Source organism: Limulus polyphemus, unplaced genomic scaffold (assembly GCF_000517525.1).
Source record: "Limulus polyphemus unplaced genomic scaffold, Limulus_polyphemus-2.1.2 Scaffold630, whole genome shotgun sequence".
NCBI lineage: Eukaryota > Metazoa > Arthropoda > Merostomata > Xiphosura > Limulidae > Limulus > Limulus polyphemus.
In genome coordinates this window covers 460,262-487,046 of record NW_013666240.1, presented here as the reverse complement: position 1 = coordinate 487,046, position 26,785 = coordinate 460,262, and the positions used below count along the sequence as shown (strand labels likewise).

The window sequence follows — 26,785 nt, the reverse complement described above, 5'->3', positions numbered from 1 at the left end:
GCTAGCTTCTCGGCAATTGTACGTATATTGACTTCAAGTTAACTCGGTGGATATCAAGGAGATTCTGAACTAGAAATAAGATTTTATGTTGTTTATAAGTTATTGAAATTTTTGTTTTATAAAACTTTGCTTGTGGTAACTATTTGTAATAATTGCTGTTGTAAATTGTACTGTTGTATATATATTAAAATGCATTTGTGTGAAAAACGAAGACGGTGAGTGTCATACTTGTTGGCAAATAGCATATATTAACTAAAATGTTGGCTTTGGACTATTTTAAATTCTCAGTACGTAACAATATACCTTCATCTTATGTTTTAATAAACAAGATAAACAGTTGTGTTTTAATAAGGGGAGTGTAACAAGATTAATTAAAACTTACTGGAAAAATAATATTAGTATGAATTAACTTTACACCTCCTCAAACTCATCTTTTATATAAAACAAAATTTGTTATTATTGTCTTGCTAAGTTCAGTAATTTAACTTTTGATAAACACAATACAGGTTGTATCCTACCCATTTAACATCCAGTGTCTGGTTTCATAGTAAAACAAGATAAAACCATTCCCCCAACAAAGTATCTGTTTACATTATTTCCATAACAGATCTATTCCTGTTAATTCCATGACCACATCAGATCCAGCTTATTCCCATAATAACAGCATCTTTTCACATTACCAATTTTTCACTTCTAGTTTAATTTTCTTCCACATCTATTTTTCCATTTTTAAAAACATTAGTGAGAACTATGTGATCTGTAGTTTCAATATAGGCAAGCTTAAAACTTTGAGTGAAAAAAATGTGTATTTGTTAAACCCATAATACAACAATCTTGAAGTATAAAAACCATACAACACACTTTTATTGTTCAGTTCTTCTAATTAACTTTTCACTGCCCCCTGAAGAGTGTGATATCAAACCAAGGCTAGCAACTAAAGATCATATTTGTATAAAAGTACAGACTAAATTTTTAACTGTATTCACATCTTTGATTTTAAGTTCAAATTTTACAATCAATTGTAACTTCAGTTTCTGTTGTTCTTATGTTTGGTTTTTTGAAAAGACAAGCACTTAGATTGTCTATAGATTTGAAAAAATTCAGACTCAACTTAAGAGATTTGTTCACATAACATAATGACAAGTGCTAGGAACGTTCTCTGTTATATTTTAATAGATGGTAAATTGGTTGTTATATACAATGTTTGCATAACATAATGACAAGTGCGAGGAACTTTCTCCGTTATATTTTAATAGATGGTAAAATGGTTGTTATATACAATGTTCGCATAACATAATGACAAGTGCTAGGAACGTTCTCTGTTATATTTTAATAGATGGTAAATTGGTTGTTATATACAATGTTCGCATAACATAACGACAAGCGCTAGGAACTTTCTCTGTTATATTTTAATAGGTGGTAAATTGGTTGTTATATACAATGTTCACAAACTTAGAAATATGTTTGTTTTGTTTGTAATTAAGCATAAAGTTATACAATGGGCTATCTGTGCTCTGCCCTCCACTGGTACCAAAACCACATTTCTAGTTTTGTAAGTCTGCAGAAATACCACTTTGCCACTGGGGGCTTAGAAATGTTGTCCAAGGGTCATATTCCAGTAGCCTATACTGAAAGTTTAAACCTATGATAAAACAACACGCATTGAAGTTGTGTATTTTGTAAAGATATAAAAAGAATTAACATCAAAAGTTATCCCAGTAGCAAAACAGCTTCTATACAGTAAGAGGCAGGGACACAACAATATTCATGAGCTACATTATAAGCTGTTAACAGCTGTCTTTACTAGTCACATTCTTTGTATTTCTGTAGACATTCTACTGTAAAAACGTATAAAGCTACCAAAACATCAGATATTGACAATCTACCATGGAATCAACCTAAAATGCAACTTATGTGTAATATTTCTACCTAAGAAACTGAATGGCTTGTTGATGGTGTAAAAGACCAATATGATATTTTATATGGTACATTAGCTGACAAAGTAACAGATATAATTTGTTAGACAGCTTAGAAAGAAATTCCACTGAAGTTTTGTTTGTTGTAGAGGAAAGCCACATTCGGCTGTGTCTACCATGGGGAATCAAACCCCGGATTTTAGCATGGTGAGTTCATAAACTCACTGCTGTCCCACTGGGGGACTAGTGAGATAATATCTGTCAGAAAAATCAAACACATTGGTGAAGCAAAATTAAAATCCCATGAAGGAAAAAATATTTTTTGTTCTAACTGTATGATATAGCCAATTTTTCTTTATTAAACCCAAACTGTTTCATTTTTTTCCCTCAAATGTTTTATCTTTCCATTATGTAATGTTGTATTTGATTTACATGGACAATAAATATATAGCGAAGGAGCAGTTACATTTACCTCATTTTGGAACTGTTAGTCAGTAGAGATTTCTACAAAAAGAAATTGACTGCTTATTATTTTTGTCATCCCAGAAGCTTAAGTGATAATGGGATATGGTGTGACAAAAACAAATTCTATTGAGATGGAGAGGGAGTAACAAAACAAACATAAAGGTGTCTAAACTATGAGGGTTAATGATAAGAAAAGTCTAGAAGGTAAAAAATGTGGTACGTAAACAGCATGTAATGCCATTAAGTGGAAGAAGTAATCTGATGGTTCCCTGAAGCACCCTGATCACCTAGGATAAACCCCAACTGTGGTTTTCTGTGTTGTATCAAATGTGCTTAAAAAAAATTTAAGTGAATATTGTAATTATGTGATAGCAATGGTTTGATAACTTGAATTCTAGATATGGGATTTCATGTTAAGTGTTTTTACCCATGATGTTTTTTCATCACGTGATGGAAAATCACATAACTCTATACATTACAAAAAACAATAAATATAGAAAAAAATAATATATTACACAATAATATATAAACCCAGCAAATTACAAGGCTGGAATGCTACATGGCTACAAAGAACAATTTTATTCAGTTTGTTTGAGCACTATTTTCAAAAGTGCTTATTTTGCAAGCTTGTTGCATTTTCCCGTTAAAAAATGGTTTTATATATAAAACCAATGTCGTGGTTTTCTGTATGGTAGTAAACAGTCACACACAAGTGTACATTTCTTTTTTTAAGATTTTCAATAAACAGGGGTAGTGCTGAACTTTTTGTAATAATACATAAATAAAACAAAATAAAACTGAGAACCTATACATTTTTTATAATGCCGAGACATTTAAATATACTTGATTTTACTATCCTGTGTCCATAATGGTTGATGTTCTTTTGAAAAATAATTAAAATGTAGAAAAAAATTAAAATTTTTTATTGCTTAACTATTAGTAAATGCCATTATGTTACAGAGCAATTTTGAGTCATGACAATAACTTTTATGTGTAAATGGCACCTAAGATGGGCAAGTGTGCTTTGTAACACCCTTTTTAAATTATCATACACTTAAAACTATAATTGTATCAAATGGATTATAAGCAGTTTCATAATTAAACCTAATACGTTCACATTATTACATACTATTTGCCACAATCTGTGACAATTTAGTAAACATATTTTTAATTCAATGCAAATACACAAGGAGTGAGAGAGAGAGAATTTTTATGATATGAGGTCTTGATCCATAACCTTATGGAACAACTCTTCATCATTAATAACTTTTACGACCATTTGTACCATTTTTTGTGCTTGAAATGTTCTCACCTGAAAAGGCATACTATCTCAATTACTTTTAAAGTAATTACAGAAATATAAGTTTCAACTTACTTGATACAACAGTACTGCTAGTGCGGATTCCTCAAAGCTAGATGTACCTTACTGATTACACAAAATGTTATCGTTACTAGTATACAGAACAGTTTGTACAAAAATCTTTCATGTGTGACACCTAATGTAGTCAGTTAATTACACAAATCACCATTTGAAATTTACATGAAATTTAGAAGTGCTTTTTTTTTCTATTTTTGCATCATCACTTATCCAACAAATAACACAGATATTTATAGCATCTATGCTTCCATGGCAAAACTTCTTTAGAGCTGGCCTCAGGTTTATTGCTTGTGTTTTGTTTATCTTATTGGTGTCCCTAAAACAATAGTTAATCAACAAATGCATTATTTTATTCATAATCCAAAATAATCATGCCATTCATTTAAAGCTGACTTATTCCTAAAAACAACACAACAGATTTACTATTAATGTCACTGAAATTAATAATATCAATTGGCCATAAAAGCTTTATAGGATCCACAACAATATAACTGACCACATAAAATTATTGATCTTTATTCTATATTTAGATACTGTTTATGTGTTAACATGAAAGAAGTTTTTCCTGGCTGTATTCTCAAGTTATGTATCTTGGTATATAATGTTATTGTTATTACAAAGTCCCTCAAATTTATAGGAGAAAATCTACACACATTTCTCATATCTGTTGTTATTATTGTATGATGTTACCTTTACAACTGCTTGTGCATAATGAACATCAGGTGAAACCCAACATTTACACAGGTTAGAAAAATCCATACTAAATACCCCTCTTAATAAAAATATGTTTGACATGTTTCCTAAAATACTGGCCCATATTTTGTTTTATATTTCCAACTTAATGCTCAATAAAGTTAATACACAAAAGCAATCAGCTTTTCAAATACTTTCAATGTATTATGTGTTGAAAATTGGTAAGATAGTTGTACATTAAACAACATGTACACCCCACTTTTATACTGATTTGAAAGAAAACATAGCAACATAAAGAATAAATGCTGGTGAAAAATTTTACATTAAGGATAATCAAATTTCTCGTTTTCATGTTACTGAATGATACTATGTATTACATTTTTTCCTTAAGTCGTATCTGATATTTAACTTTACAAGATTATTGTGTAATATGTAAAATTATTTCATGTTCAAAACACAAAACATGCCCTTTATTTACGAAACAGAATAACAATAAAAAAAATAAGGTTAGTTTTACCTCTCTTCAGGTCAATACAAACTACACGTATGAACGACATACATATCAGCAGTGTGTGTGTATGTGCAGTGCTCAGACATTGTGTACGTATTACAGTATAGTGGTATGTGTGAGAGTTCCGATGTAAGTCTAGTCTTACTACAGGCTGTACTTTACTGTACTTCGCGGGCAGGCCAAGCTGGTTAGAGTGAAAACGTTGAATGTGATTGGCCAAGATTACTGTTCTGTTTAAAAGTTTTACAGGTCATTGACTGTTTGTTACCTCAAGATACTAAGCAACATTAGCATGGTTTGGGCTTATTTTTTCCAATGTAACAAAACTTCCTGGGAAATAAGGCAAATTAATTGAATAAAGATCAAAATTGCCAACTAAACATTAATTGTACTGTTTGGAAATAAATAAGACATAAAAACATCAAATATCCTGTAATTGGGTCTGTTCATCAACATTGTCATAATTGGATCTTTTTTTTAAGGGTCTATGTTTCTTTTTTTTTTTTCCAAACAACCAATACAGTCTTCCAGACAACCCCTGATAAATCCTCTGAAATTTTCTTAAAAACGAGCCCTGAGATAGGTGTTGGATGAAATGAATAGGCCCTCTTGTTGTTCCTCAAGTGTTATGTAACACAAATTATACAAAATATATTAGGTCTAACATCATTTACTTAAACATCTTTTTTTAATCTTCTGAATTTTACATTGCCTCAAAAGTGTGGATAAAACAGTAACAAAGTATTTAAAAAAACATAGTAGAAAAAAAAAAAAAAATCCTTTATGAAAACTTTTTCCTACATTACCTGAAGTTCCTATAAAGATAACAAATGTGTAACTTCTGTTAGATGATAATTAATTTGACTTAGTAAAGTGTATTCCTTGTCGCTTCAGGATATTTAACAGAAAGGCATCATTAAGGGTGTGGGCAATTGTGTAGGAAGTCCCTAGAAAAGGTGGCCCCTCAATTGGGCTTTCCATGAGGCTCTAAGTCAAGTAATGCTTCCTCTGGTTTAAAATAATCTTTTTCAACTAGTAGAATTGGATATACTATTTCTCAATATACTTACTTTACTCATCCTTCAGTTTCTCCTGAGTACAGTGTATTAGTCGATCACTAACTAGGAATAACACTTGACATATTTCACAGATGTGATACTAAAGACTGGATCCACTAAAGAAATAAAGAAAAAGCACAAGATATTTCTATTTTCATGCTATTAACAATTTCTTTTGCAAATTTGCATTAAGGAGTTTCCCTAATTATTGTATTGATAAAGTCACTCTGTTATTATAAAATACATACTTATTTTTCATATGCCTTTGTAACAGGCTAATTAGTTCAATCATTATAAAGCTATAAACAACCTGAATATTCAAAAAAGCCATATGTACAAATGAAGCATGACTGAAGGCAAGACAAATGGCAATTTAGTCCAGATAATCCATTTAAGATGTGTAAGTCGAAAGTTCTGTATAAACTTTTGTGCACTAAGACCAACAATAAGAAGAGTTTATGTAGTTTCTTTAAGGTACTGTTGAAAGCTATGGTGTGGGAAAAAAATTATGAATTATTATTGAAACTTAATAAAGTATTACACTTAAGAGCTAAGCAATTAGTCAAATTTGATAATCGATTAATTGTTGGGGTTAGTACTAACATTCAACAAACCGATTATTTTCAAGAGATTTGAACTGTTTGAAAAATCAAATATAGTAATAATAGTAATAATCAAAAATATTAATTTTGGGTAGTTGACTATTCTTATGAGTAGTTGATTAAACTGAACAATAATTTTGATTATATTTGTGACATTAATCAAATTAGTTGTTATTTTAATTAATCAATTATTTGACATAGCACTAATAGATGTAAACAATGCTCATAAATAATTAAACAATTAATTAAATGAGCTAATCACCCAGCTCTATTTACAGGTAAGTACAATAATAGCAAAATAAAAATGTTATCAATAAATCTACTAGAACTGTTACATTAAGATTTTAGTAATTGGATACCCAGTGTTGTCATGGTTAGTAGTCTATATATTCAACTATGTCTAATTAATAATTATTTACTTTTTATTTAATTACTACATATATATATATATATTTGTCTTTCTAACAAGAAGACTCATGATTGAATCCTGGCTCCAGCCAAAACATACAATCCATTTCATAGGATATAACTTAAATAGTAATGAGTTATCCAGTAAGCACTGAATAACTGGATGCAAGTATCATATAGACTGCTACCCATGACAATAATTATTGATCTAGATATAACAGTACAGCTAAACAAAAGAAAAAAGAAAAGGGAACATACATTTGATTATTAATTAAATAATGATTTTTTAAACCTTACTCATTCAATATTAGAGTACACAAAGTTTCAAACTGAATATGCTCATCTGATAAAACTAGTTACACTTTCACATTTGCATCAAATGAAATTTCCTCAACAAATAATGAATATGGCAGAAAACCTTTCATAACTATACCTCCTCCTATCACCATGGCAATGCTTCTTGGAATCCTGGTAAGAACCAACTGAGGTATATTAGATGCTTCGCTCTGGACTGAGCACTGAAAAACATGCTGCAACAGGACTCCACAATTGGAGAGAGGAGAGCCTGTGCTACAAAACTCCTCTAGCATGTAAGGAAATAAATAATACTGGTTTATTTGTAGATTCTAAAAATAAAAATAACCTAGTACTACAACAAATTAATTTTATTCTTTTTCCACAAATTATTCCTGTGATACATTTTTATAAGGAGTTGAATAATTCAATGCCAGCTTAAATCTATTACAAAACTGTGTATGCTAAATTCTGCAAGAGAAACAAAATCTATTCATTCTTGTGATCATACTTTTTAAAATCTTTATTACAGGGTTAGTTTATTTGATATTAACAAAGCAGTCTAAGTTAAATCTTACACCAGAGAGTAGATGAGCTTTTTTATTTCTTATCTTCATATAACTTTAACTGTTATTTAATAGCAATTTATATGATATTATATGATGATATACAGGCAGTTTCCATCTATTCCAGTTTACTCATCATGAATATTCTTCCTAAACAATCTATCAATAAATTACTATTACTTACATTTGAATGTTTAAAAGTATGTTTTCATTGGAGTAAATTCTACATGGAGGTAACGTACATGCAACTACATAATATTTTATATTAAATGAAAACCAAACACACTGTATTTTTTGAATAGTTTTTACAATGTATCTTATGATACCTTTCCACAGGCCAAATCTGGCCCTGGATTACAGTTTGAGCATCCCTGATTTAACCTATATCATATAAAAAAAACACTGAACAATTTCCCCGACTCTTTGAGAAAAGAGAAAATACGACTCATCCATTCACAGTGTTAACACTCTTTACCTATTACAATACTCCAAGATACTGTAATATTTCTTCTACTACAATTATTCCAATTTTCAAGCTGCATTCTATTTGTACATTTTGCACAAAATTATAGCATTCATGGTATTAACTATTATCATAAATACAATTTACAAACAGCACACTGTTAAGAAAGGTATTCTAGATTCTTACACACAGTCAGTAGCTATGCATAATTTTCAAATTAAAAAAAACTGTTAGGTAGTGATTGGGTAGAAATTACAATGCTATTGTTAATGGTGAAACCTCACATTCTGTTATACTAACAAAATAATTATCAGTAGTCATTAATGTTAAAACCATTTCCTACATTACCACTTTTTTTATAAATGAAATAATTACATCAAACTAGTTGAAAATATATTTGATTTGTATTTTCCAACCATATTTCAAATTTTATGAACTCACTAACATGGCCTCAGTGAAACAATGCTACTGTTAGTGGTGTTTCCGGCCCTTAAACGACTAACAATACACCAACTTTTCATTTTTGACACTTTGTAATGCTGCTATATTACAGAGGTAATGGTAATGGCTAAATTTATTGTCTTCAAATTATATGAACACCCAGAACAGATATATAAAACCGTTGAAAAATGAAAAAATAACTGTTATCTATTGACACTATCAATTGCTAAAACTTAAATATAACTTTCCAGCAAAAAGCTAAAACTATGTTAGAAAAGAAATAACTAAATATCTGCTCAATAACAACACTCATCACATTGTTCATGGGATTTGTGATTAGTCAGAATGAATTTGAAGTCTAATTTGGGTTGCTAGCTGCTGTACAACAGCGACGTCTATGCATTAATCTAGTTGCAACTCAGAACTTAAGAAAGTTTTTTTGCATTTATAAAATACTAACTTATATAACTAAGCCCATTTTATCATGTTAATATCTTTAAAAATAATGCAATTGAATATAACAAGTACATACTTCAGAATAAAATTAAAATCAGAAGCAAATAATCTTTTGAAAATTACCAACGATTCTATGATTTCAACAAATATCACTCGCAAACTGCGACGGCATTTGTAAAAGGCCATTTTGCTTCACGAGGTGCACGATGGGACTAGAAAATGACAGCAAACGGCATTGGCTCAAATCATCATTGATATTGTTAGTTGTTTTATTTATTCATCACTTCGTCTACGGGCTGCATTTCAAGTCTTGACGACATAGTGAGATTGGAATACGAAAAGACGAAAACTATTTTGGAAATGAGTTGAAAAACTTTTAAATATCTCTTCGTAAATCATAAATGTGTAGCTGGTGTTAAGATTAATGAAATATCTATGTGAATATTTCTTGAAAACTTAATTGCTTAATTAATTTAATGATTGCGAATAGTTTCATCAACAATGAGTTCAAATGTGCCTCAGGTGAAGTATGATTGATTTTATCTTTTTAAAAAAAAATGTTAAATTATGTGTTTGTTTCAAATTTGTTTTTATTTCCCATTTCAGGGTAGTTTAGAATATAATTTTCATGCTGCGTGCTAGAAGCGACCTTGCTGTAGGTGTAGTGTCGCTGGATTAGGGGAACCACTAGTAGCATGTGCTCAGGGCTTGGAACGCACACGCGTTTATCGCGGGCTGTGTGAATTGATTCTGAATATGACATTTTCTCAGTTTGTAGGTGCTTCGTGTGGCCACCATGGATCATACACATTTTATAAAGCCTTCAAATATTTGAAGCACGGGAAATACAAGATTCTGACGCTTGGTGAATTTTTCTTTGTGAGAATTCCGCCCGATGATGATCCGTGCATAGGCGAATTGCAACTACTATGGGAGGACAAGAACAGTGATCAATTGTTGTCAAGTATGAGACTTTATTTCCTTCCTGAACAAACTCCTGAAGGGAGAAAGTCTTATCATGGGGAGGTAAATTAGCGTTTATGTATATTTAACTTTTATTTTATGTGTTAAAATATTATTGTTCAAGTTTAAGACTTTTGATAATATTAATAGGAACAAAAATCAATTCTGTTTAGAAAAGAAATTAGAAATTGATAAAGTTTTAGATATAATTTATAATTATGTAACATTACACACACACACACACACACACACACACATATATATATATATATATATGTATACCTAGGCTTTTAGATATTAGCGTTTTTGCGTATGATTTAAAAATACGAAAGACCATCGAGTCGATATAAGTGGTCTGCATTAACTGTTCCCTCATGTTTAGTTTTATAACCATTGAGCTGTATTTGAAGTCACCTTAATAAAATTCACGAATTAATTATATAAACTTGTACTATGATTGCTTTTGAAATTGCAGTAGCAGGACAAGAGATTTAAAGAAACAAGAAAGATGTCAACTTTCATTGTAATTATTCTTTAAGTAATTTCTTATTAGAAAGATTAATTATATTCCTTTCATGTTTCTATGACAAATACTATTATCAGTGCAACTAATGAATTACAGAATTTTGTTAAATAAAAGTATTAATTTACCTTGTGTATAGAATCAAACGGTAATGGTATTTATAGTTAATGTTAAGCGATCAAAGCTTTTATGACTATACTTGTGACAGTGTATCCAGGTGTTTTGCTTCCTATTTCTATAATTGCGAATGATAAATTACTTTAAGACACGGCAAGAGCGCTGTAATCGAACACAATTGTGAAAACAAAATTTTGAATCTCTTTACATCGATGCTAAAGACAAAAAGTAGACTTAACATTCTTAGTAAAAAAAATGACCCATTTTCAAAGCTGTGGAACGCCTTACGCTTCGATCAACTTGCCGTGACATAGCTGAAACCTATGGGCTATAGAAATTCCAATTTATATGAAATACTTATTCCAAAAAGAAAGATTAGTGATAGAAAGATTTGAAAAAAAAGACAAATCAATACAACATTGGGTGGATACTTTTTAAATGTTTGTTCAAAAGAAGTAGAATTTACTATTTTTTGGTATAGAATACTAACACATTATATGTTGTCTTGTTATGCAACTAAATTGTACATTAAGAAAAAACCGGAAGAAACATAAAATTTGGCATTCTTTAAAACCATTATATGAATAATATGACCATTATAATATGGAAGAGGCCTTCTCACGTAATTCCCTCCCTCTTTCGGTTAGTATCCTCTTTGCAGTATATACATACCCACAACTGCGTGCTCGCTCGACTGCCCGGCTTTGATTCCAGGACTTTAAATCTTTCCTATTGCCAGTGGCGTTCCACATGCGTGATTCCATTGCTGCCCAATTACCCCTAGGGAGTACTATGTCATCCTCTCTTCTTCTCTGGCGGGTTTCCTTTAAATCCTAAAAATTAGGGACAACACTCAATTAGTGACGTAACGTTGTAAAAAATGTAAGAACGTTGCGAATAAGATACATAAATGTAAACTTGAAGTTTGTTGCAACTATAATATTCTCTGCTATTTTATCGTAACTAGTCTATTTTTGCTTGTTTGAATTGTATATTTGTGGATAAACTTACTAAAGAAATTAGCAGAATAAGTGGAAAAAAATGCTAGTTGGAAAAATAATAGATTCTGTTATAATTAAATATTAGAGTTTTAATTTTTTCAAAGGTGGATTACTCATTAAAAATATGCAACACAAATTCAGAATTACTAAATATTTTAAACCGTAGCAACTTGTTACGTATAAATGTTCGATACTTCTAAAATATGTGGAACACATAATGCCAAGTATCGTACAAGGTTTAATCTGAAAGCCTACTCTACATATATATATATATATATATATATAGTAGTAAAACATGGACATAGCTAGCACTACAGAGCGGGGAAGGGAGTACTTAAAAAAAAATTAAATGTGGATCATTTCTTCTACACAAAAAATTTAAGTGATCTACTTGAAAGTTAAGTATTTATTAAAATAAAATTCAGAAGATAGTGGACCTTTTAAACTTTTTATAATATTGGGGTGGTATTCGATCCCCCCTCCTCCCGGCAACGCCCTTGCTAAAAGCACTTATCTAGGGTAGATATGAAAACATCTGGAATACAACTACATTTTTCAAGCTTTCAATAGAATAACCTGAAGCTAAATTATTTTCGTACAGGGAGACTTACCTGATAACCTGTTTTGGCAGTTGAAATGTATGTAAATAGTTTGAAACAAAAACTACTAATAATTTGAGTTTAAATCAAAATGGCTAGTTTTAGAATCAATTTTAAGCTCTTCGGGGCACACTTTGAAAAATTACTAGCGATGGTAAAATTTCAAATATTCAACCCATTTTATCCAGTGTACAAAAAATATTTATTTTAATTATTGCCATAACTCAACAACTGTCGGATGATTGTTGTGCAGTACACGGTTTTCGAAGTAATTTTGTGATCTTACGTTAGGTGAAGAACTTGTTAAGTGTTGAGGAAAATAGTACAGCTGATATCTAACTTCAGCTTAGATGTGACTAACTGCTAGGTCATTCATTCCCTTTCTTCTGACATCTTTTTGTTTTATTCTTACATATACATCATTCATTACATGTCCTGTTTTACGTTTGTTTTAGCTTGTGTAATTTCAATCATTGTTTATTACTATTCTGTAATGCTTTTATGCGTGCGCTAACTGAAGGAAAATTAAACAAAGCTTTCATAGTTTAAAACACGCACGTTTCAGTACATCAAGGTAGCGACATATTATAAGCATAGAACCAAAGTATAGACGTTAACCTTATTCTCCCCATCGTGTAAAACAGAAACGGGTTTGAATATTTGATAAAGCAGGTAAGCAGACAATGATCACATCATATTGCGTATATTTAGTTCTAGTATTGACTTTCACTCCTACATGTTTTTTTTTAAATACTTAGATGTTTCTAGTAATTATTGTACTTATGAAAGAAGTTAGCATTACCACCCCCCAGAAAGTTTTAATTAAAACACAAATACAATATATATACTCCTATGTGTAAGTGGTAAATTCGAATAAGAATACACCTCCTGTATACATTACATAAATATCGTAATATATCAAAAATTTTAAGAGTATGTAACCTACTGTATTACAAAAGTTTTCCTGATTTTTATGCGATCAAGAGATTCCTTAGAAGAGCTTCTAAAATGAGTGTTTTAATGAGTTTAGAAACGAATTTTCTCGTGAGCTTGCGTGCCATGACTGGGAACACGCAGTGTTTGATGATGCAAACTTGCGTTTGGAGCAATGCCAAATTATATATGCAAGACAGATATTTAATATTAGTAATATATGAGTATATTATATGGGGGAAAAATGTGCTGATCATCATGAACTGGCCTGGGTATCACTCAAAGTAAATATGACAGAGAATTACATGTTTTACATATAAATATAGCGGGTAAATAAACCTAAAATATTTACTTGCCGTGATTTCGAAATTTAAAACATGACAGCGTATTTCCCTATTCGATTTATCATGAACAATTTTATTTATACGTGTTAATCTTTTAATGAATAGCACTTGCCCTCATTTATATGTTAAAAATATAGGGTTTTCCACTATTTTAACGGTTGTTTCTTGCTCGTAACGACTGCATTCAAGCTCTTCTCCTAGATATTTATTTATTTGCCATTTAAAAACGACTGGCGTAATGGCTTGCTGATTTAATAAATCACAAAGGCCCCTTTAACTAATATTAGAATATTCCTTCTAAATATATGAGATAATCAGAAAGAAACTATTACAAGTATATGATAGAAATGGTACGAGGAAATGAATGATTTTGTATGTATTTCTTAATAGCTTGGCTTGTACAAAGTTTAATGGACATCGTTTTAAATTACACACATACATATACATATATTAGTTAATGTAGATATGTATACGTATAATATACAATTGCTGTTCTTTGTATATATATCAATATTATTAAAAATAGAAGAGAAAACATAAAAATAACGAAGCATTTGGGGGGACTGACGTCATTCAATGAGCACATAAAGAAATTATTAAAGATATTACTAAATCATACTGCAAAAAATTAGAACTATTTCTATGAAGATTGCTAAGTCATGCAGCTGCAGATAATTGGTCTGAATAACGGTTCACTGAACATTTTATAACTTTTCTTTTCCATGTATTATATGTAAATACTTATATAAGATAAATTTGAACTAATGTGATTATACAAATCTTGATGCTTAGTTAGAGACATGCACTTAAACCTTTATAAAGAAACTGTCGATCATACAGTTTATCTGAAGCTTTCTAAGCACAATTTTATTTTGTTTTGTCTTACAGCTTGATATTTGCCTTTGATAAACGACATAAATTAAACTGTTATAGACGCGTGTTATATGACATTAACTTGCGTGGCTCCGAAATAATCATTACCAAGCCTTTTTTTTTTTTACTTTGTGTGTAATATTACGTTAAGACTTCACAACTGAGCTTAAAATAAAAAAATTAATATCTTATAAAGTTTTAGGATATAGCTAAGGAACGTTGCGTATACAATATGTTGTTCCTAAATCAGCTTTTTGTAGCCGTTCATTATTGTCAAAAAGTAATCAAAACGTCTATTGATTTATTGATCGCGTCTTTCTGTTGCACGAGAAAGAAAACGTAATTCTTTCTTCTTAGAATACTACGAAGAGAGCTTTGTGAAAATAGCTCGCGTATAATAAATAAATTATATTCATCGAGCCATCTAATGATTGTTTGTTTCATTTCGCGCAAAGCTACTCGAGGGCTACCTGCGCTAGCCATTCTTAATTTGAAGTGATAAACAGGATGGAAGGCAGCTATTCAGCACTACCCACCGCCAACTCTTGGACTACTCTTTACCATCGTCTCATTATAATGCCCTCATAGAGATATACATGTTTGAAGAACAACATGAAAGAAGTTATACATCGAATAATAATATAAGGATATAGCCAAATGTACATTTTCATGTACACCTTAATGTATAGGAGTTACATTAAGTTAAATTTTAAGCGCTTTTAAAGCAATAAATCGCTATGTAAATTCTGTATGCGCAAAGAAATAAACGAGCCAATAAAGTGAATACTAAATGTATTGACTGAAGCAATAAAACGCACACATATTTACAAATATATACACACAAAATATTACATAACTAAGCCTATAATCCATCAAATATCTATTGATTTACTTTTTGTTAATGATTCTTCGATAAACTGAAGGACTATCTTTTATAATTTTACGAGGATTGCTTTTGAACTTGAACGAACTTGAGACTGCATGCTACGACGGAATAACCGTCATCCTTGTATTTTTATCAGTTATACTCACGACTGTCTAACGTTTTGAGTGTGACGAATCTGATAAACCCTCTCTTATGCAAAATATTCGAGTCTTAATGCGCGGAAAGCAGGATAAACAAGTCATACAGTTTAGTGAAACAAACCACGTTTTGTTTATCATAATGATATATTTTTTGTTACGTGCATTCATGCTGAACAATAAAGATAACTCTCTTCATTCCATCTCGTTTTGTCTGTCATTATCATTATTGAAAGATTTTTCAGTATTTTTCTCCTGTTTTTGTAACTAAATTTTAAGTCATGTTCTCAGCTTCAGGACGATTTGTTGAACGCTGTTGTTAAGCGCAAAGGTACACAATAGGCTGTGTTCTACCCACTGCGGATATCGAAACCCGGTTTTGAGTTATAAGTCCTCAGACTTAATGCTGAGCCGCCTGGAGGAAACTGAGGAAGAAATGTTTAGAATTCTTTTATGGGATTTAGATTCTTGAAAATAAATAGTATAATATTTTACACTAATTTTAAAACGATACAGTTACAAAGTTTCGTTATTAGAATCAACCGACAACGATATATATATATATATAATTTGAACGAGTGTTTCTAGGATGTTATATAATTATCAACATACGAGTTTTTTTGTTTTTTTATCTTGGGTCTGTATTGATAACCTTACACAATCTATACATATGTTGTAAATAGATGGTGTTATCGGTAAAAAAAAAGTAAATATACTTTCTAAGACATTCCAAGAGAGATTTGATTTTGTGAGATACGAGGATTCATGGTTCGCGGCCCATTGCCGCAAAAACTTTGTAACTATGAGTGAGGTATTAGAGTTTCAGTGACTGTCAAATCCCACTGTTCGATCAGAGAAGAGTTGGAGGTGAGTGCTGTTGACTAGCTCTCGTCCTTCTAGTCCATCAGTTCAAAATTAGGGACGGCTGTTGCACATACCCCTTGTGTAGCTTTGCGTGAATTTCTAGGCCAACCAACTCTATTTGGTAGAAATGAAATATTGTAAGTTACTGTTACTAAAATGTTAGTGGATTATGTTGCAAGATATAAAAATGACAATAATGAATTTCTTTGTATTTTAAAACCCATATAAATATATCCTAAGCGTGTATATTTGAAACACACCATGCACGATTATGTTCTATGAATTTGATATTTGTTTGAGGCAGATGATTACTGTACTCTCGCTATATTAGAGAGGACAAAGAATGTCAAATCCTCCCTTCATGACACACACTCGAACTTGTTTTTTTTTACCAAATTCGTTTTATATTACGGGGTCCCATTGACTGCATAAGAAGTAACACCCTGCATTTAAAAATGCGCGTGGGCGGACAAGGAACGCAGTACTTGATTATATTGCTCTTCGCACATGCACACACACACACACATATCCTTTAACAGTTTGTATGTTAACGCCTTAAATTAGGCGAATTGTGTAAATGTTTCAAAATGATTATTCAAACCACTTCCGTTATGGGTTTTACCTAATAACTTCATGTTCATAATTGTGATTTTCTGAAACCTTCTCTTGGTGATTTAATAATTTTTGCCAATAATTGAAAATATTTCTTGTTACCTGATTCTTGTTACGATAAGTAACAATAACTGTGAAAACTTGTATAACAAATTAGCAAAAAATATGTATTCGTTTTAGATTGCGCATACACTTCCTTGTAGTATATTTAGTACACAAGATGAAGTAAAAATAAATTACGTTTTATAATTTATCGATCTTTTTTTTCTTTTTCTTGTTTCTGTTGTACTTTTCGTAGCACAGAAACTTAAGTGCCGATTCGCAATATAATATATTCACTAAAAGTTAATATAATATAATTTGAAATTCAGATTGTAATTTGTTGCGTATGTCTCATCTTATAATAAAAAAACATAGAAAAATTGTGTTGTTGTTCGTCGTCAAGCGCAAAGCTAACAATGGGTTATCCACGCTGTGTACACTGCAAAGAATCGAACCACGGATCTTAGCGTTATAAGTCCGTAAGCCTACCACTGAATGAGCTAAGTGGAAAAATAATTATGAATTGTGTTTTAAGTTCTTAACCACTTACAGCAGGATTACTAATTGTGCATTTTTGTAAATGTTAAATAATCGTAGTAAAAAGTGAAGGGTTTGTTCATGTAATATATTCTGATCAAATTAAAAGTAACACCTCTCGATACACACGAGTATTACCACATACAGCATATATATTAGCTTACTTGTTATGTTTTCAAAGTTAGAGTGCACCGCTATTAGTACATATTTTTTTGTGTGCATAACGTATTTCATACAGGAAATTGCCTTTATCAAAGCGCATGCGCTAATCTTTAGATTACCAGAGTGGGGAGAAATACCAGTTGACTCGAGCCATATGCTCGCTTTGCATGAAATATATATACGTTAGAAATATATTCACGTGCATGTGATTTGGGTAAAGAGCTTATTTGTATATAATGATAAAAATAACAGCGTTCGCTACACGAGCAATTCAGTCGTCTCACTGCTTTACAAACTGTTCTTATAATTCATCATTATGCTTAATGAGGACATGGTTGTAAGTTCATGTTTACCCAAGTTGATAAGTTTATTCTAAGTATAAAGTGACTACATTAATTTTTTTTCTCCCATTTAAAGTTTTTTTCATAAAAAGGATTTGATAGTCCATTTCTAAGGAAAACAAAATAGTTTTTAATCAATACACAAAATGCTTTTTACTTTGGAATTTTGGCCAAACTGTTGCAATACTGACGAAAAACATAATTTTTGTTGTGTTTTTTTCTGGAAAAATATTTTCTACATTTATATATTCTTTATAATTGATTTATTTGAGCATAAACTGCGCTTTAGATGACGTGTGTTCTAATATCTTTATACTAATTGTTTTTGATAATAAATTCATATGGTTTTAGTTGTAGTTTAAAATGTCTATGTTAGAATTTTGTTCTGTCTGAAATTTATTTCACTATATTGTATAAACCTTGTAAGGTTTGATTATTTCTATGTAACCTTAAGTCATATTTTGTATTATTCGTATTGGAAGGTAAATATCTAATATGCATTTTCCTTTAGATTAATTTTGGTAACATTCGCATGCTTGTTTAATTAAGCAAGTTTTCCCATTCTTAAACATGGCACGTTTCCCTTATTCTAAAATTAACGAGTAATGAAATTTTAGAATAACTTCCCGTACTTTTGTAACTTATAATAATTTTAAAGTTTTTGATGAAATTGTTTTTAGTATATTGAAAGTTGTATAATTTATATTAGACAAAATGAAAAGGGGGAGTAATTCGGGAATTGTTTATTCATAAAATGTCTTTAAAACAATAAGTACATGATATTTGTTGCACTTATATTTTCATTCGATTGTAAGCTTGAATACAAACTTCATATATCATTTTAATTTTATATCAAGTTCTGATTTGAAACATCAAACTCACGTTTATTACCATCATGAGCCTCATAAAAATAAAAAAGAAGAAAAATAACTGTTGTGGGGTTGTGGGAGGAGGCTGGTCGCCCGTTGTAATAAGTTTTTATAAATTTTACTGTCTGACATTGAAACCAACCACGCTGGTAACTCAATAAGCGTGCAGCATGGTGCCTCTCTTCGTTCTTCGTTTACACCCCAAGGAGGTTTACCCCCTCCCCCTACATCTCTCGCTCTCTTCGTAGTCATGACGACGTTTCATCGGAGACCATTTCAACACTGTGTTCAATGAACGTGGGAGCTTAATATAATGCATTAAGTGCAGTGCCCTTTTGTTTACAATGTGAATGCCTTGCATCTTCAAATGACACACACTTGGTTCATACATATTTTCTCTTTATTTATCTTTAATTTTGTAACTCGAATTAAATTTTTAGTAAAATAACTGTTTTTTTATGATTTGTTATTGTGTGGATAAAAATGAGGTAGCTGTTTTTTTTTTAGTTAAGGCATTTTACTTGGAAGAAGCCCAGATTTATTTAAAGTCTCTTGAATAGCAAAATTAAAATAAGATGTGATACACGTTATACGATTTCGTTAAGTCGTATTTTTTATTAATTTGTACTTGAAGAACAAATTTCGTATATACATATGTGTGTGTGTGTTTAACTCTTTTTAAATAAAAAAAATCATGATTAGTTATGCGCATGTGCATGTATAGTTATAATTTAAGGCAGTACATAACAGTGACCTATATTCTTATCAACATAGAAAAACGTAGAACCTGTTACCTAGAATTGTTAAATAGTTGAAAGGAGCATTTTGATTTTTTTAAGTGCTAATAACAGTCTTCTCAACACTGGATGCTGGAGTCTTGGAATGATTCAGTTATCCTGTAACATTCATGATATTTATATATAATATTAACTTCCGATCAGAGAAAGCTAACTGCTAAGTACGAAACTAAAACTCAACCTGATAATTAGTATTTTTACGTTCCTACTTATAAAGGTTATAATGTATTATTTCACCAGTTCGGTATTCACGCCATTAACAAAGCGCATGCGCTGATCGTTAAATTGCCATTTTTTTACCAAAATTATTTTAAAGGAAAATGCATATTAGATATTATAATAATACAAAAATATGACTTAATGTTATACAGAAAGCATCAAACTTTACAAGGTTCAACTAATACAATGAAATAATTTTCATACAGAACCAAATTCTAACATAGACATATTCAACTACAACTGTGCCTAAAATTCAATATAAATAGTTCAATATTATTTCATATTAGTAGTTAGCCATAAAGAAATCTTGAAATTGTGTGATTTAAAGGTTTAGTAGTTTGAGTTGTTAAAAATAGTGCGAATCCGAGACCTCTCGTACATCATGCAACTCCTGTTAGTAAGGCATTTTTAACATCTCAGATTATCACAAGTTACCATTTTTTTTTATCGTCAACAAGATGTGGAACTCTGAAAGACAAAGAACATTGAACATTTGTTGTATAAAGAAAGTAAGCTATTATATTATCTGGTTTTAATCGTAATGTTTACTGAAAAACAAAATAAAAACTGACTTTGAAATAGTAATTTAAATATAAACAAGTTTAATTATGATTTATACAACTTATAATGTGTATATGATACGCCAAAGGATAACAAAAGTACCTATGTACAAAATTTGCCAAACGAAATTTGTTGCAAAATACGAAAAATCATTGTGCTTATTTAAAAACGGTGTCCCTCATTTTCGTTAGTTGTTCTCATCACATCCAGTGTTAAGTATTTGTCATTGAAACGAATATTATTGTACGTAGTCGGTGGTGGTTGAACACCTTCTTTCACGAATTATGTTTAATGATAAAAGGTTAAGTATCAGACAGAAACCAGTCGATTAAGTTGTATTAGAAGTATAGGGCAAAAGTTACTTAAGCAACTCGGTAAGAAAGAACATTGAACTCTGTTGTGAAGGCATTATATGGCAAAAATTATTGAGGAAAAAAATATTTGAACATTTCACGGAAGCAAGTCCAAACGGATCTTCGGAAGGGTAAGCAAATACTGTTCTTGACGTGATCTGGTTCTTTAGGGCTAGACGTGGAACGGGATTCTTCTTATATTTTTGTGGTCAATAATCTACAATATTTTTTATATTTACGTCGTAACATCCAGATGACAATTCTATCATGATTACAAGATAGTATAGATTCTCTTCGTCAAGTATCCATACAACTGGAGTTTGTTATATACTAGCGTACAGCCCGTCAAAAATGACGGGGCAAGTAATACCCTAAGATTTCATAGCTAACTGAAATAAATTTTGCGAAATCAAGCTTGTCCAACAAAGAGACAGAAAAGTGCAGTAGAGGCAGTCAAACGTCGGTAAATTCTCTTTGAGACATTCAAAATTAAGATCATTCATGAAATGAATTCGCGGCATATTAGTATAATAATTATTGGTAAAAAGCAGTTAGATTAATAACTTCTAATATATAGAAAAGACAGTGTATTTAGGTAACACTACGTTCTAACTATGGCTTTTATGTCATGTTGCTTAGCAACAAAAGTATAACTTATTATTGTTGTTAGTCCATGTAAAAAAGTATGAAAGTGTAAAATGAAATGAGTAGACAACAAATCTGGAAAATATTTATTGACTTCTTAATTTAGAGTTTCCGTTGATTAAAGAGGTTTGTTCTTTATTAAAAACGTTGGTGATATAGCAGAAAATAGCTTCAATTGAAAAACGACTTAAGTTTAAAATTAAGTGTTTACTTTAGGCTTATTATACCAACACTAATTACACTTATAAGGTTTCATGACCTCTTTCACCCAGATAACTAAAATCGTACTGGGCAGACAATGATCGAACTATTCTATCGGGATAAATGCATTTTGGCTTTTATGACTTCTTTTTCGAGAAATAAAGCATGAAATGACACACACACTGACTTTAATGTAGGTTCGATTTTTGCTTTATTTAAAAATATAGCGGACTTACGACGCTTAAATCCGGGTTTCGATACTCGTGGTGAGTACAGCACAGATAGCCCATTGTGTAGTTTTGTGCTTAACCTCAAACAAAACAAAACGTATTAAAAAATAGCATTCGATTATCTTACTGTATATTTCATCCTGTTAAAAACGAGAAATAGAATCGAATTAAACAAGTTATTATTCCTTAAATATTTCCACTTATTAAAAATATGATATAACGATTATTTTGTATAAGTGTAAATCGAACATTGTCTTTAAAAATTTATGCACTTTTGTAAATGAAAAACTTTGTATATTATGCTGAGATCTGTAGTAATTAGATATTTTTGTAAATAACTCTTTTATTTGTTTTACTTCAAATGACGAAGACGTGATTAAATGTCACAATTTTGTTACATTCATTATTCATTTCAAATCCGGCCATAAAATATGCTTAGGCTGTGCAATACGTAAATAAGAAAATTATTTGCTTTCAGAGATTGTAAATGACAGTAAAAATGACTTTCTTCAGGAAATGAAAGAAAAAAAATTACAACGAAGTAATCTTGATAAAGTGATTAAAGTTTCATTGCGTTTACATTTTAGAACATAGATTTATTAAACTGAGTATGTGCTTAAAGCACGAGTTGAAACGAAATGGCGTTGTTCAGGAAAATGTATTTGTGTGTTTCAATACAGTTTTGCTACAATTCTCTTTTCAAAAAGGAAGTTTTTTTGTTTTTTTTTGTGAAAATAGAGACATTGAGAAATGCAAGAGAAGAAGAATATACCGCGTCTTTAATCTCGTGCATTTAGTGTATTGAAACTTTTATCGATTTATGCCACTGACGGAGCGAATTAATGTTTTGTGACATTGTAACGCCAAAGTGCTTAAAGGGTATTTGAAAATGTGTATTTGGAGATTTTCTAATGTTTGATTAAAAAAAGAGAGAGAAAGAATAGCATTTGTATTGTATGCATTTTAAAAAAATATTATTTTCCTTTTCATGTCGAATTTTAATTGTTACACCAGATTACCTTGATAGAAATTTAATTGTCACTAAGATAATGATTTGCCTGTTTCAACTAAAATGAGCCAATCAGAAAACACTGTAGAAAATTTCACATATCATTTATTGACTTAGTTTGTATTCGCCTACCCACGTGACCAATTTGAAAACTGTTTTTATTGTATGAAATGTATTTTTAGTATTAATGTAAAAACATTAAAAACTATGTTTGTCATATCTTTTATGGAGCTTAAGTTTTGACTGGGTCGTTCTGTAGAGTATATGTTTTTTTTTTCAGTTTTTGTCATCTCTTCTATATAGAGTAAATGGATCTCTTCCGTGGAGTTTAAGTTTAACTTAGACATTTTTGTAAACACTTCTGTAGAGTTTTGTTTTCCTGATCTCTTCTGTGGAGTTTAAGCTTAACTTGGACATTTTTATGAACACTTCTGTAGAGTTTATACTTAGCTAAGTCGTTTTCCCGAGTTTAGAGTGTAGAGTTCATGTTTAGTTCTGTTATTTTTATATCTTTTCTATTGAGCTTACGATTCCACTCTTCAAATCAACGTTATTGTGAGAAAATGAATCCGATTTTTTCAAGTGATAAATAAATCAGATCTGAAGGTATCGTGTATTACAGTTCACCTTCTGAACGTGGCAGTCTGTACATTCACACACTTCTATTTTTAATGTTTCTATGTTAAAACGTAATTCTGTACGGTTTTATGAAAAACAAAATGTACTGCACTCCTTACTTATGATCTCATAACTCATTTATCATAATTTTTTCTACTTTTTGTTTTATGCTGCCTATGCTGTACATTCCTTAGACTAACAGTCAGTAGATAAAGACTACATCTGGTAAAAAAGGATGACGTTGTACTTATAGGTTTTCCTTTCACATCTTCGTCAATAAAAAGATAGACTTATATCAGTTGATTCGTATGAACGTAATAGATTCTATAATCGTTTTCATTCGGGTCCGATATTATTTTTAATACTTAGTATGTAAAGTTTCTCTTTTTTTTCAGAGGATTGAAAGGGAATAATCTAATATATTGAACTTCAAAACATAGAAAGTTTATAAGTACATTAGGTAAACAGCTTAAAAGTACACATACATCTATATATTCAATATTTATTGGTATGAAAATTGAAGATCATGTGTGCGCATAATATATACACATATATATCAGGTTTAATCAGTTAAAATTGGCTGATGTAGCGGAGGTGATATTGATCCCCAGGTTTTAAATATCAATTTTCACCTGGACACCAAAGAGACCATACCGCTTGGAAGAAATGCTATTTTGTATAGCTGTGTTTTGTAACCCTGACCCTGTCTCAGTATACAAGTCCCCCCCCCCTTTTTATCTCTCAGTAACTGGTCAGTTATGTTCTGATTTCACCAAAGTGTTCCCCCTTTTTTCATTTTTGGATCCTTTGTCGTCTGCCTTAGAATCTTTCAGTCTAAGAATAGAAATCGAGAACATGTTGCACTTTTGTGATGAACTTTTTTTTTAGGGGGGGAGGGGGTCTGCAACATATGGCATAAGATAAATTTCATTCAGTTAAATATTTGGAACCCATTATTTTGATAAGTGTGTTAATATTTTCTAGACTGGAACATAATAGAACAATGGTAATGTTTTACTACAGTCCTATCTTCGACCGAAACATATTCTATAGAGTTAATATTACACACACACACACACACACACACACATATATATATATATATACAGATGTTCTCATACGGCTATAGATTTTACTTGCAATTAAACGCAGTTTTATCGAATACTTAGTCAAGTGATAAAGCTTTTTTGATAATTAAAAATATATTTTATTTTATTAATTCTATTTGTGTTTTGAATTTAAAAGTTCTAGTATAGAATTTGTGGTGAATGGCTTATCTATATTTCATGAAACACAGATTCATAATAATATACGAACTATTTGCGAATATTTTATTAAAAATAATGATATCTTTGTTGCAATAAATACGACGACATTTATTTATATATTTTTTTACTTACATATTAATTTTTATGATTCGTGTGGAATTTGTTTTTGTGTTAATTCATACCCGCTCTCTTATCATGATCGGCATGGTCAGGGTGCTCGACTCATAATCTGAGGGTCGCGGGTTCGAATCCCTCTCCCACCAAACATGCTCGCCCTTTCACCCGTTGGGGTGTTATAATGTGACGGTCAATCCCACTATTCGTTGGTAAATGAGTAGCTTAAGAGTTGGCGGTGGGTGGTGATGACTAGCTGCCTTCCCTCTAATCTTACACTGCTAAATTAGGGACGGCTAGCGTGTAGTTTTGTGCGAAATTCATACCAAACTTATCATGATTTAACTTAACATTTAAGTATTCTAATTCACCATGGGAACAAGTATGAGTCATAAAAAAGCTCAAAATTTCCTGCAGGTATAAAACCAAGTTCAAGTTATATAATACTACTGGTTGTTAAAATGGGAACTAGTACTAACCTTTACATTCTAGTTTATTACTTATTTATAACTTGTTTAAATAGTCAAAGAGCCTGTCCAAACGAAGTTTATTACTTATTTATAACTTGTTTAAATAGAGTCAAAGGACCTGTCCAATTGAAGTTTCATAGCTTGTGTTTCAGGTCTTGTACTTTTTTGAAGTAACCTATGGAAGCAGCTGTTGGGTTTTATTGCTAATATCAATTTTAACGATTGATTTGTTTTAACTTACAAGTTATTTTATAAATGATTTTTTTCACATTCTTGTAATACACTGCTCATATACGGGATGTCCCAGAAATCTGGACCCATAGGGAAAATAGACATTATATTCTTAAAGTTAAAAAAATATTTTCTAATGTCAGTTGTGCTTATTTCAGGAAAGAAAATACCCCTCGTGGCACAGTATACCAAAAACTGGTGTGTGTGGCTGTTAATGGCATGCAATTTGAATAATAAATATCTTGTGTATTTTTCCCTATGGGTCCAGACTACTGGGATACTTTGTACAAGTGTGTTCAGAAGATTACGTTGCACTCAAGTTCCTGGATGTATTAGGTCGTCAAGAAATTAATACCGCTTTTTTTTTTTAGATGAAAAACCCGAACAACTTATATATCAAAACAAAACATTACTAAATGAAATAGTCTCCATCCTTATCAATGATGCTTTTCCATCTTACAGTCAGGTTGCTAATACCCTGATTAAAGAAATCACTTGGCTTTGAAGCAAAAAACATGTCGATATCATCTTTAACACCTTCCACATTTGCATACATTTTCCCATTAAGATGGTGTTGCAGCGAACGAAAAAAGATAGTAATCTGGTGGTGCCATACCTGGAGAATATGGTGGGTGAGGGAGAACTTCCGAACCCAACTCCATAATCTTGTGTTGCGTCAAAGAACACTTTTCCAATTGCCGAGTGAATGGCGTTTCTGATGAAGGGCTTGATTTAAACGTTCCAGTTGCTGACTATAGATCTCTGAATTGACAGTTCGCTGTGGATTGAGGAGTTTGAAATGAATTACTCCTTTGATGTCCCACCAAATGCAAAGCATCACTTTCTGCGGATGGAGTCCAGGTTTTGGGGTCGGAAGTGGTTTTTGTCTAGGACCGAGCCATTGTTTTTGGCGTTTAATATTCGCATAGAGAATCAATTTTTCATCACCAGTGACAATTCTGTCCAAAAATGGTTCATGCGCATTACGCGCTAGAGGAGATGAAGCAACGTTCAT

The 26,785-nt window shown here is 31.0% G+C and overlaps 1 protein-coding gene and 1 long non-coding RNA gene across 7 annotated transcripts in view; one reads left to right on the top strand and one right to left on the bottom strand.

Moving 5' to 3' along the window:
- LOC111085804 overlaps positions 1-9,453 on the bottom strand; it is a 12,687-nt gene extending 3,234 nt beyond the window's left edge. For 2 of the 5 annotated variants that reach the window (XR_002610589.1, XR_002610590.1), the window contains exons 1-4: positions 9,328-9,453; positions 7,465-7,614; positions 6,034-6,137; positions 3,757-4,075 (exon numbers count right to left, since the gene is read on the bottom strand). This is a non-coding gene — a long non-coding RNA (uncharacterized LOC111085804). Of the gene's footprint in view, positions 1-475; positions 4,076-6,033; positions 6,138-7,464; positions 7,615-9,327 lie in introns of those variants that run through there. The other 3 variants (XR_002610591.1, XR_002610592.1, XR_002610588.1) reach the window with 2 other exon arrangements.
- Positions 9,454-9,524: 71 nt separating this feature from the next.
- The window catches only part of LOC106459575, a 79,763-nt gene continuing 62,502 nt past the window's right edge, over positions 9,525-26,785 (top strand). The window contains exons 1-2 of one of the 2 annotated variants that reach the window (XM_022386076.1): positions 9,525-9,778; positions 10,023-10,277. In XM_022386076.1, the coding sequence (XP_022241784.1) occupies positions 9,728-9,778; positions 10,023-10,277 (306 nt within the window). In that variant the 5' untranslated portion in view covers positions 9,525-9,727. The remainder of the gene's footprint in view (positions 9,779-10,022; positions 10,278-26,785) is intronic. The other variant, XM_013919204.2, reaches the window with a different exon arrangement.